Source organism: Neocloeon triangulifer, unplaced genomic scaffold (assembly GCF_031216515.1).
Source record: "Neocloeon triangulifer isolate White Clay Creek 2 clone unplaced genomic scaffold, ASM3121651v1 ptg000014l, whole genome shotgun sequence".
Taxonomy (NCBI): domain Eukaryota; kingdom Metazoa; phylum Arthropoda; class Insecta; order Ephemeroptera; family Baetidae; genus Neocloeon; species Neocloeon triangulifer.
The window spans coordinates 27,057,450-27,070,279 of NW_026775556.1; the positions used below are offsets into that span (position 1 = coordinate 27,057,450).

At 35.9% G+C, this 12,830-nt stretch overlaps 1 protein-coding gene across 3 annotated transcripts in view; it reads left to right on the forward strand.

Annotated features, from left to right (window-relative positions):
- The window catches only part of LOC132201634 (neural cell adhesion molecule 2), a 211,851-nt gene that overhangs the window by 182,575 nt on the left and 16,446 nt on the right, over positions 1–12,830 (forward strand). For all 3 annotated transcript variants that reach the window (XM_059627941.1, XM_059627942.1, XM_059627943.1), the window contains one exon: positions 1,605–1,702. In XM_059627941.1, coding sequence (XP_059483924.1) covers positions 1,605–1,702 — 98 coding nt within the window. The remainder of the gene's footprint in view (positions 1–1,604; positions 1,703–12,830) is intronic.

Here is a 12,830-nt window from a genome sequence, read left to right on the forward strand (position 1 = left end):
AAGAGGTCGGAAGTTTAATATGCAGTCTAATTACTGCAGTTGGAACTAATTAGTCGGGACTTCGAGAGGTTTCCATTTCAATTGAAGTGCATAAGAATAGAAAATGCATGGAGATGGAAATTTTATATTGAACTATATAATAGCTCGAACGATCAGCCAACTTTTAAATTTAATATCTAAAGAGAGCATTGTCGGATCTTTGAATAGAGCAGCTTACAATAATTTTCCATTAATGGGACGCATTCATTCCGGAAATTGAATGTAAAATATTCCTACATAATGAAATTTATCGCTAATTTTTATAGTAAATTGTTTAATCCAGACTATATTTTTTTGGGTTGGCACTACTGCATATGCATTGGCTGTTTTTTACCGGTTTATTTAGGCGGTTTTTCTTATCATTTTGGCTGTTAGTGGGCGTTTTTCCTACAGCTGATTGTCTGCTTCCTTACACTTTAATCGTCGAGTTACAGCGTTTTTGTGTTTTGTGCTCCGAAAAATGTGTTTCATGGTAAATCATTCGCAATTTTTTTTAACATTGTTAAACAAAAATTACTGAAACTTTCCTTCTTACGAGTAGTTTTTTTTTAATGAAAAATGTCTACTATCTGTTTATCTTCCACTCTTGCGGTGAAACTTTTTAAATGAAAATCCTGTTCGTGAAAGTTTTGCCCCAAGATAAACGCCGCAATTTGAAAAACAAAACCCTAATCAGCAAGCAACAGGGAAATTCGTCTCCGCTTCTCTCTCGCGCGCGCGTTTTGAAGAGTTGAAAGTTATGAAGCTCAAACGCGGTCGACTAATCTGCAGCCAGGGAGGAGCGGGTAATCAGCAACAGTTGATCAGGGCCCCGAGCCAGATAAAGCTGAGAGCAGCAGCCTGCATGCAAAACCCGTGCATGTCCCTGCGTGTGACAAAACCGAGAGCTATTTTTTTTAGTTATTTTGCCAGGGCATTACCGCGTCAAAAAGAATACAAGAGAGAGGAGGCTGCTGGCGGGATTAAATTTATTGTTCTGCCTGCAATCATTTGTCTTTTATTATACGCCCGTTCGCGCAGAGAACCCACACGTGTTCTCTCGTATGAATTATTTCTTTGGCGGCGCCCACGCCCAGATTATATACGCGTGCATGCTGGATTACGCAGTTAGTTAGTTCCGTCGTGCTCTGGATATTCGTGTGTGTGTGCTCTTGGCAATTACAATATTTAAACTTCCATAAAGAATTATGGCGGGCGAGAGCTAATTAACTTGCTGCGAGATCGGAACGTGCGGATTAAAGCCCGCCGCGATTTATTGTTCCCCCGTGGCTTCCTCTCTCTCGCTCGCAAATTAATTTATTGTTCTGTAAATCAACGAACCAGTTCCACGTTATTTTTCACATTTTTTTTAAGAGAACAAACACTTATTTGGGCTCTCGTTGAAATTCGATCATTTCTCTCTCCCGAAAGACGATATTTTTCCATTCGCGGAATCATTTTTCATCGTTTGTGAAGCAATTTGTGTATTTTTTTTCTCTCTCTCTTTACGTCACACCCCTGGTTCTGTACATTTCTTCGGAATGAGAAATCACATTGCTCTAACCCCGTCCCTTTCCATGTTACAGACGCTCCTGAGATCGAGGTGGAGCGTAATTGGGTCCATTCCGGCGAAGGGTTCGAGGCCCAATTAGTCTGCATCGTCCATGCCGAACCACCTGCTGAGGTAAGTGCCACTCTTCTCCGAACATTTCGGAAAGGAAAAGTTTCTTGCGCAACGAAGCGAACAAAATACGAATTTTGTTTTTCCTCGGGAGTTAATTGAAATAATTGAGTAATGAAATGAGATGCTTTACGAGTGCCGTTGATCTTGGAATCGGAAAATTCGGAGAAAAATTATCAACCAACTTTTATTTCATTAACAAAATAAAGAGAAAATTTATGAACTCGTCAGAAAGAGCCAATTAGATTTTCCGTTTCCAGCCAAATAAATCAAAAGCAGATCTGCCTTTGCTTATTAAAAATTAATCACCCTCGCGTTTTATAAAAAAAAAACTTGCTTATGTTGAAGCGCAATTATGAATTTCATCGTGTCATCAAAGTGCTCGCGGCCATTTCCGAACCAGCAGTTATTTTTCCCTCCCCGGCATATGCTGCTATATTTTCAACAGTGGCGCCTCTTTTTTTCCTCGCCGAGACGCATTTCCCTCCGGATGCAAATAAAAAAAACAGCGCAAGAAATGAGAGCCGCTGTATGTAATTTCTGGCGGCGAAATAAATTGCTAAGGCCATTAGCGAGCGGCCTCATCTGACAGGACCGCAGTTGACCGATTAGTTTTCCGCTGTTTCCTTTCAGTTATCAGAGAGACTTCGTCCCCAAAAAAGCGCTTTTTTTGCGTCATCAATCCCAACAGCGTTTTAAGAAAGAATTGTCTGGATGCACCGAGCCGCGTTTCCGTCCCTTCGGACCGAGAAAGCCACGACCCCTGCAAAGGGTCATTCCCAAACGGACCGAATTCCTACCTGTCCAAATTTAAATTTATTTCCCACTGAGGGATTTAAAATGCGAGACGAAATAATTTGCCTCGGAGATTTATTGTGAAAAAGCTGCGCTAGGCAACATGTCGGACAAGACTGCGAGGCACGTTGCATAACCACTACTATTTTACACGGGCCCTCTCATTCCGCTCACGGATGCGTAATGCAGTCGCTCTTTCTCCCCTTTAGTCGTTTAACACGGCGAAATGAATGTGAATGGGGACGCTTTATCAAAATTACGCACCGCCGTGTCTGCGGGTGTTGCTCAAATAAATTCGAGCCGGGAATTTAATTTTGAGTCTTATGTCTCCAGCAGGTTAAATAATAAAATATTTAATTTTTCATTTAACAATTTAAAATTGAAGATTTTTTTTCTGTTAAACATTATTGAAATTAATTCAATAATTTATCTTTTATTAAAATTATTTACAATTTATTTCTTATTTTTAATTATTTTATGCAATAACAGTTATTTGAATATTACATTATTTGATTTGCACTAAATCGATATTATGTTAAAAATAATTTTAATAAATCTTATTTTGCTATAAATTTACTAGCAGTGACCATTTTCATTCATCAGAAAAAACTTTTATTACTACGTCAACTCCCGGGATTCAACTAATTACTATTCGTAATTCATATCTTATTCTATTAATTCTATCATTGCGTTGTTTTGAAAAAATGAAATATACTTTTTCAAGCTATAGTGATCTTGTATCTCCCCAAGAATTTAGCCTCAGTATTAAAAGAAAGATTCAGATTAATAGCATGATACTGTTCTTTGTCATTCATAAAAATGACTAAATTTTGACCAAGTAATAAAACCTTGCGTCTAAAAACTCTCTCTCAACTTACTTACAAGCCGCTCTCGTATTTGTTTGTTAAAAAATAATATTGTGGATCAAACGACCATTAGTATGATTATTATTATTATTAATGTTCTTTATTCGTGAAATTTTCACCGTAAATTTGTTTATTATCAATTATTTTTAAACAATTATAGTTTAAAAAAGGGAAATGTTAAACAAGAACGGCACCACCACTAGCAAGAATTTTGCCGAACGTTCAAAGCAGCTTCCTAAGTGCAAATATTAATTATCTAGTGCAGTAAGTTATAATTAAATCTCTAATAAACATGTAAATATTAAACATTTAAAATTTTAACTTCTCTTATTTTATAATTTTTAGAATAATTAATAAATATTATATTATAATTTATTTTTAATTAATTTTTCAATTTAGATTTTTTTGTAGAGTAAAACTTCTAGTTTTTGTGTTTTACTTTTACCAAAAAATGTGCTGTTTTTAATTTTAAATTCAACCTTTTGACAACCTTTTTAATAGGAGACTTTTTAAAAAAATTAAAGGTGTCGATGTTTTGGTTTTTTCATATTATTTCCTACATTATTTCATCGATAATGAAAAATTATATCTTGCAGTGACTTAATGTTACAATTTTATCTTTCAAAACATGAAGTTTTGCCTTTTATGTATCAAAAATAAATTATAATCAACAGAGATATTGTTCTTGGCCGTTCCTAAAAATGACTCAATTTCGGCCTAGCAATAAAACCTTGCGCGTCCACAAACTCACTCAACTTAATTACAAGCCGCTCTCGTGGTTGATCAGATTAAAGTAGTAGTCGGGTCGAAAAAGCAGTGGTCCGAGTGAAAGCGGATATGCTACATCAGCAGGCGGCACGGCGGCAATAAAATCCGGCCAGCCGGGCCTTGATAATAATATTCAAAGTTTGGAAAGCAAAAGGTGCACATCGCACCGGGGGGCGGGCGGGGTGGCTTTGCAGGGCGGAGTGAGAGGAAATGGCCCGAGGCGAGGAGACATGCAGCGGCACCGCTACTCGCTGCTTAATAATGCACTGGATGGTGTTTTATGATTAATTTAGCAGTGTAACTACTGCTGCTGGAACAACTGGCATTATTAGAGAGAGCGAGCTGCCGCTTTTTGTATGCATGAAAGCCCCCGGGCCGAATAATACGCGACCATCTCGTGCGTCGCCCCCTCCTCTCGTAAAAAGCATTTCTCCAGACCGCCATTACTCTGCATTTGTTTGACAAATTCCGAGCCGAATTTTAATTCGCGTGCAGTCGACTCGCTTGCTTAATTAAAGCCGCACGCGACACTACTTTCTGCTTCTCCTTCATATACATGTGAGGGGGTCGTAAAGACGACAAGTAATTGCAGGCGGACGATTAGAGGTGTGTGCGCCTATTTTTCCTTCTTACGCGTGACACCTCGGATGGAAGTTTGCTCTTGAGCTCAAGAGCGTCGGGGTCTGTCGAGAGGCTTTTCCTTTTAGATTCAGTCGACTCATTCGCTCTCGTTGAAAATGAAAACGCTTACGTAATACTTTTTCAAGCATTGACATTGACAGCGTGCCAAATCGACAACTCGTTTATTCCGAGCAACATTCAGATAATTTATTATTATACAGTGCTTGGCCTGAATTGGATGAAAATTGTTGAATTTTTTTTCATTGACACGTCAAAATTAATATAACATTGGAAGTTTATTTTGGATTTTTTTATTTCCAAAGATTGGCAATTCTTAAAAAAAGAAACTTTGTTTAATTGAATCCATTAGAGAAATTTTTTTTTTTTTTATTCTTAATTAAAAAGAAAAGATCTTCTACGTCTTTTAAACTCCTATTTTGGGGTCACATCTGACCGCGGAAATCAATTTAAAGTGTTTTGATATTTCAAAATTCAAACATGTATATAATTAATTCATATTTTAAAATATATAAAAAAATCATATTTAAAAATTCCTTCACCTTCTACTTTTAATTATGTAAAGGCTCGTGCATTTTAGTCGACTATTTTTAGTTGATTTTACAGAAATTTAGTCGCCTTTTTAGCTGGTTTTTGCCAAAATAGTCGGTTTTAGTCGATTTTTTAAATCAGATATTTTGAGCCTTAAAATACATGAAAAATATTATTTTAATCGATTTTTTTTATTGCATTAATAAATCTCCATTTTTGGAAGCATAAATAATATTTTATCACCCATTTTTCATCATTTTTTAATTACCTAGCTAGCAATTATGCAGAACTTTGTGATTTTATGATACGTTATATAGAAAGGATACAATTGCTGAAACCGTTGAATTTTTGTAAATATTTGTTGAAATATATATTTTGAAGATAGCTGAAGATGGTAATTTAATTAAATGCGTGTTTTGTTTGATATTTGGGAACAAAATTTATATTTTGTCGTAAAATTTTAATTACGATGTTCTAAAAATGCTCAAAAACATTTTTTCCACTATTGAAAAATTATGAATTTTTCATCCATCACATATTATATTCCTTTTTTGTAATTGAAGATGAAAAAAAGCTTTATTTAGTTCTACTTTCAGTCGCTTGAAATAAAAATCTGTTTGATAAAAGTTTTTTAAATAAATAATTTTTTAACTTTTCAAATTATTTTTTTTTTTTGCAAAATTTTGCGGAAATTTTGTTTCAAAGTCTGGAAAAACCTATTTTTGCTTAAAAAGTTGAAAAAGTCTGTCATTTTAGTCTGTTTTAGTCGCTTTAGTCGGAAATTGAAGAAATAGTCGGTTTTAAATAGGTGCCAATCATAATAAAATCACTTGATTCATGCAGAAAATGCATTTCCGTAACGTTCCGAGCGATGGAGATAAAAAGTTGATCGACTAAAAACACGAGCCTATACATTCATGAAAATTGACTTTGAACATATTTAAACTTTAAATTTCACGCCAAATTTCTACAGTGGCTAATTTTTTTTCTTCTAAATTTAGTGTTTTCAAAACTTGAGCTTAATCTGAAGACTTGTTTTGTACAGGCTAATTAAAACAATGTGATCAAAATAACTTTTGATTGAAATGCAAGAGCTTTGAAAGTCTTAAGGCAGCTATAATATGTATTTCTCTTCGCTGCTCTTGCGTAAAAGCCGCGATTGCACACGCACGCTCACATTAGAGGCGCAGTCTTGACTGAAAGCACTGACAGATGATCGCTCTTTCCGCACTCGGATTTCGACAAATTAATTAGACGCGCAGGAAGGAAAATTGTTTCATTTCACCGGTTTGCGGTTTCCAAAGGAGCGTCTCTTCAAGACGGCGCCGGATCGATCGGCGGCTAAGACGCGCACGCCTTCCTAACTCATTAGTTGGCCCGCACGGGGTGGCGATAATTAACGGTGTAGCAGCAGCAACAATGTCGTTCGCCCGCATCAATATGCAAAACCATGCCTCCTCTTTTTGTCTCTCGTCGCGCCAGATTTACTCTCGCCGCGCCAGCCAATTTACAACTACTCAGACTTTTTGTTCCGAAATCACTCTCGGATTTTTTCTTTGTATTATTTCTCCCGCGAGGCAAACTTGTCAATTGCACTTGTGCGCAGAGACAATAAAAACACTCGCGACCGGCAAATTGAAGACGACGCTGAGAAAAAGAAGAAAGAAAGCAAGAGCTTCGTCTTCCTGTTTCCTGGACTGAAGACTTTGCAAGATTTAATCTATGAAAGTTTTAAAAGATCCACTTGAACAAATAGGATGATGAGTTAGATTGTGGATAAAGTCGTTGATTTTTTTGTTTGATTCGCTTTGAACTCTGAAATTTATTGTTAAAGTGGATCATTGCAAATTTTGCCATTTTAATTGATTAAAAATATGCGAGATTTTTTTTATGTTTTCCATGAAAAAAGACACATTTTTACGAACTTTTTTATTTAATATTCTTCTTTGTTATTAATTTTTTGAGGATATTTAGAAGAAATATGACGAAAAAAAGCTAATAATGAAAAATTTAAAGTACAAATGTTGCACCATTCAATTGATTCTAGTTGTAAACAAATTAATTCCTTTTCAAGACGATTAGTCTTTAGTACTAATTTAATTATTTTCCGTTGCGAGTGGTTTCTTCGGGTTTTCAATTCTCAAAAAAATTTAATCTCGCTCCAAAAAATTGTATTTTTTCTTAAATTTCTGCTATTTTAAAGGATAAAGATTAGGAAAAATTAATACTTTTTAAAAATTATAATAAATTCAACGTTTCATTCAACGTTTTTTATGATCATAATCATACACAAAGAGATCAATCTTTCTGTGACAATTTGACAATTTTCAAAACAGTTGAATAAATAAATAAATTTTTATCCAAGCCGAGCTTTAGAGAACCTTTATGGCCTCGAAGCGAGAACAGGAGTGTATTAAAATCTGTTAGTCACGCACTTTTATGTGTCATAAATTAAAGGGCGCAATAAAAATTTTACGCCCTTCCATGCAAAATTACCTATGCATTATTAAGGGTAGTAAAAAAAACGCCATCTTCCCCTGCGCCAAGAATAAAAATCCGCCTTTCCCTTTCTATTACAGGGGCCGAAAATTAACATCAAAACGCACACCTTTGGCGGCGGCCTCGGGGAATTGGGGGGTGAAATTCGGCGGTCCGACGACTCTCATGCATACGCACGGTCTACTTAAACAGATGAGTCCTGCTTGTGTGTCCGTCCGACTGGTCAGCAACTCGACTGCGGTTTCCACAATTACGTGGCGATTATTCCATCGCAAAGTCCGTTCCGGCGCTTCTCTGCCGACTGTATGCAAATTAATGGAGCAGGGATTGCGTCGCCCGGCTGCTTTTATTAAAGCGGCCTGCCGTGATTTTGGACTGCAAAACCGCCCCGGGGGCTGGGTTTGACGTGCCCAGATGTACCCGAGTAATTTTCGCGAGAGTGGATCGAGCCAGAAAACTGCATTTTGGCGCACTCGCGTTGGCAGGCAGCCGAGCCACTGCTGCGATTGACAGGTGTTTGCTTTCTTGTCAGACCCGCGTGCTACTGATTTTTTTTTGTAACAATTTCTCCAAAGCGATTTGGTTTCTTTGAGCAAAAAAGAAAAAATACTATAAAACTTTATTATTATTTTAATGTTAGAGAATTTAACAAATCTTTTAAGTGAATAAGTTATTTTTAAAGTATTTTATAATAAAATAATATACACAATTTAAATAAACTGTTTATGAGATTTTAATAATATTGTGCAATAAAACATAACAAAAGCTCAGCACTAACGATTTTGATCTTTGATCATGATTGATCCAATAAATAATAAAATAATACGGAACCTAGTTCGTTATTGTAGTGAAATATAAAGCTATAATTGAAATAGGAGTGTTTCTAATTTCAAATGGGGTTAATTTATAATAACTTGATGATCATCATTGTTTGAATTATATCACTTTATCAATAAAAAGTGATATCCATTTTTATTATCCAAAATTGTTGATACAAAATTCCTTTGTTTAGGGTTGCTTATGAAATTTGTGTACGAACTAATATTTTAAAACTAAACAAAATCTTACAAACAAATTCTGCAAAACATTTGTAGAAAATAAAATATACACAAGTTGTCATAAAGAGATATTTAGCCAGAATGAATATTTTGGTATGATTTTTTTTAAAAAGGGCTTCATGATTGTGAAATTCAAGTAAATTTAATTATAAATAAGTTTTATAATAAATATTTTTTTCTGAAAATACAATTTTTTTTGCATATATCAAGCCAATGCTCGAGGGGAAATAAAAACACAAAAAGCTTGCTCAGAAAATTCAACACTTTTTTTATTAACAATGATTATTTCAAATAAATGAAAAATCTGATCATTGTCGCAACAGTTACAATTAAATTTCCAACACAATTTAAGAAATGAAGATTCGGGCTTTTCCTCGTTGCAAAAAATTGTTTTTATTCAAAAACAAACGGCTCTACCAGTTTCGGTCACGGTCTGCGACCCTATTTAGCCGTTTGTTTTTTAATAAAAACAATTTTTTGCAACGAGGAAGAGCCCGAATCTTCATTTCCGTGATCATCTCCTCGAGTGTCAACTTCTTCAAACAATTTAAGAACTCCTTATTGAAATAGTCAAATCAAGTCTTTAGAACAATAGAAGCCATTTTGGGAATTATTGGGAATATAACAAACCATTGTTGTAAAGACTTGATTTGACTATGTCAATAAGGAGTCCTTAAACATCAAATTGCCTCAAATGAAAGAAAAAAATAAGTAACATCATCAACAAGAATCAAATAATAACCGTGTAAATTGCCAGTGCATAAAAACCCTGCAATAAACACGCGAGAGAAAATTGGAAAAACTCTCGCGAGTGCAGTATAAAGAAAAAAAAATGCGAGCCAGAGATAGATTGGTCTCCGTGACTCTCGAGCGATAAAGGCGAGATCGCGAACAATGGCATTGAGTGTCACGAGTCGTCGAGATCATAATGCACACACCTACCTATTTATGGCTCTGGGGGCCAAAGTGCTGAGCCCGAGTAATTGAGAAGCGTGCGCCGTTGTTTCTTTTATTTTTATACACACATCTCGCTCCAAGGACAAATTCGTATATATATTTTTTTTCTGCTCCAAGGTTTGAGCAGCTACAGGTATTGATAAAGCAATGGGAGACGGAGCGATTGTTCTCCTTGGAAAGAGTGAATGGCAGTTGAGCGAGAACTGGCAGCGATCCAACGCGTGTGTCGCGGGGGAGCACTTGGAAATGAAAGAAACACGGATCCGGAGGAGCTGCTCCAGTTTTCTCTCTCTCTCAGGGCGAGGTGTGTGTGTGTGTGCATTTATTTGCTGAGTAGCTGCGCTGCAGAAATTGTTTCTTTTTTTGCCGAGAGCAATGGCGCATGCTGCCAGGTAATGAATGGCTCGGATTTGCAGGAAAGGATCAAAAGGGGGATTTTATTTTTTTCCACCACTCGGCTGCTGAACGAGAATGAGAAAGAGAGCCCTTCTATTTATGGACGAAACGGTCTTTGAAGCTGGTGAAAGGTCCGGAGGAGGCCGAAAATCAATTGGCGGCACATTTATTTGCTGCGCGAAGGACAAACTCTGAGATGGCGGAAAATTGCTGAAATTCAATTTCTTGAAAAGGGAACACGTTTTTAAAAATCGCTCAGTCGGCAAAGAGGCTAAATTCCTTATGATGAAACAAAAACGAAGAGAAATTGGCATAATTGGAAGAGGAAAAAAAAGAAAGATTTGGTCTCGGTCTGCAAATTTACCAGAAAAATTTAAACAAATACAAATGTCATTATTATATTTTACTTATTTATTGTGGTTTATATTTGTGCAAATTGTTACATCACATTGTTTACATTCAATTGTTAAAAACAATTTAAATGAAAAGAAAGAAATTGTTGAACACAAAACGGCACCACCACTAGAAATAATTTTGCTAAAACTTCGGAGATCAAAAAGACCCCATTTATGAAAAGATTACTTTTTTTTAAATTTGTAATCTTTTGAATTTTTGCTGAATTTTTTAGTTTATCTGTTAGAGCGGTTGTTTTTTAAATAATAATTATTCCACACTAAAAGTGAGTAAAAACCTTTTTTTTAAAATTATTTAATTATAAAATTTCACAACTAACTGTAGCAATCTGCTGATTGAAGCAATTTTCACGGAGGTGGCAGAGCCGAAAACCGAGCGTCCCTCCGAAATAATCGAGACACCGGCGGCGCCGAAAAACAGCAGCAGGCCATTCCATGGTGTGCGACTTTCCGGCAAAAGGGCCTAATTGAATTTAGCGCTCCCCTGGCTGCGGCCGGTCTGTCAGCGGCGCAGGCCGGCGAGCGATGTTGCGCCATTACCTTGCTTGAATAATTGCCCACCTCAAGGGGTAGCACAATTGCACCGCATCACCCCGCGTGCAGTTTTGCCTTTTGTGTCGAAAGAAGAGGCGACGACATTATTATCCGGCCGCACCGGGGACTTGATTCTCGTCCCAACTTGTTTATTACGGCGAGCCCTTATTAATCCTGAATGGTTTCACATGCAAATTGATACATTCAACCATTGTGTTTAAAGCCGTGTGTCTTACCAGATTTATAAAATGGCACACAATTTGTCAAAATTTCCTTGTTATTATTTTTAAATTTTGTTTTTCATTGATATTTTTATAAAAGTTCTTAAATCAATGCGATAAATAGTTTATTTTAAAATAAATATTTACCTTTTAATCTTAATATGCCTTTATTTTATCTTTCAATTTTAAAAATATTTAAATTTTATTACAATTTTTTGTAAATATTTTTCAATTGAAATTTTTAAATCATACTAGATTTAAGGCTAACAGTTCCAAATCTCAACGTAAACTTAGAACAATCTGCACAGGGACTAACTGACCATTTTGAAGTGATTAATTTATTTACTCATTAATTTAACATGTCAATCATTATCTATGCAACTGAGATCTAAAGTCAATTTGATCTCAAACTTGATCAACCATGAAATTTGAACTTTTCCTGGGCCACATTCCACTTCCGATAACACTCAATTTTTAATTCAAATTTTAATATTCGATATATTTGTAAATTTTTAAATAAATTTTTATTATTTTCGGAATAATGTGGCTATCCTCCATTCCTCATCAACCCCCGGTCGACTGCTCTCGCCACTACACACTGCGTGTTGGTCGTTGTTGTCGCCACCGTTATTATGATTACCACTGGTGCAGCAGGCAAGAGAATGCAAATGGCAGCGAAATTATTTGCATCTAGAGAAACTCTAGTAGTGGCAGTAAAGTTTCTTCTCGGGAGAGAGGACAACTTTGGCCGTTCACCATGCAGGACGGAGTGGAATTTCGCTTCCGCCGTATAATATGCAAATGCCCGGCTGGCCAGGGAGAGCGCGAGAGATTGAGCGTTGCAAGCCAATTTGCAATAAATTTCGTTTCTGGGCGAATGAAAAGGTCTCATGCAAACCGCGTCGCTGCGCCACGGGGTCGTGATTTGCGAGGCGCCGGATTAAAATGCATGCATGGAGTGAATTTTGATGCACGGCCCGTCCTCGCGTCGCAATTCTGGGAAGAAGAAGAAGTAAACAAGTTCGGGTCCCTGGAGGAATTTCCCTATATTTGCAAGTTGAGCTGGAACGAAAGCATTCTTAATTCAAAAAGTTCATTCTATATTATTTCTAAATAATAATATGATTCTTGTAACGTGAAAGCTAACATTTCATTTCACTCCGATAGGCAAGTGCGAGTGGTAATAAAAAATTAAAATAAAACAAAATAAAGTTGAAATTAGTTAATGTTTTTGCAATTAATATTAAATTTGAATGGAATAAGATGCAATTCTGTACGTTCTACTCTTTTTCTCATCAATTCAAAGTATCAAAGAATCTCAATTTTTATTCAAATGGATTGGAATTTTTACTTAATGAGAAGTTTTACTAAATGGCACACGATTTGCTCGAAACGTTATTTTTAAATTTTGTTAAGATGACATTTTTATTAATTTTTCTCAAATAAATGGCTAA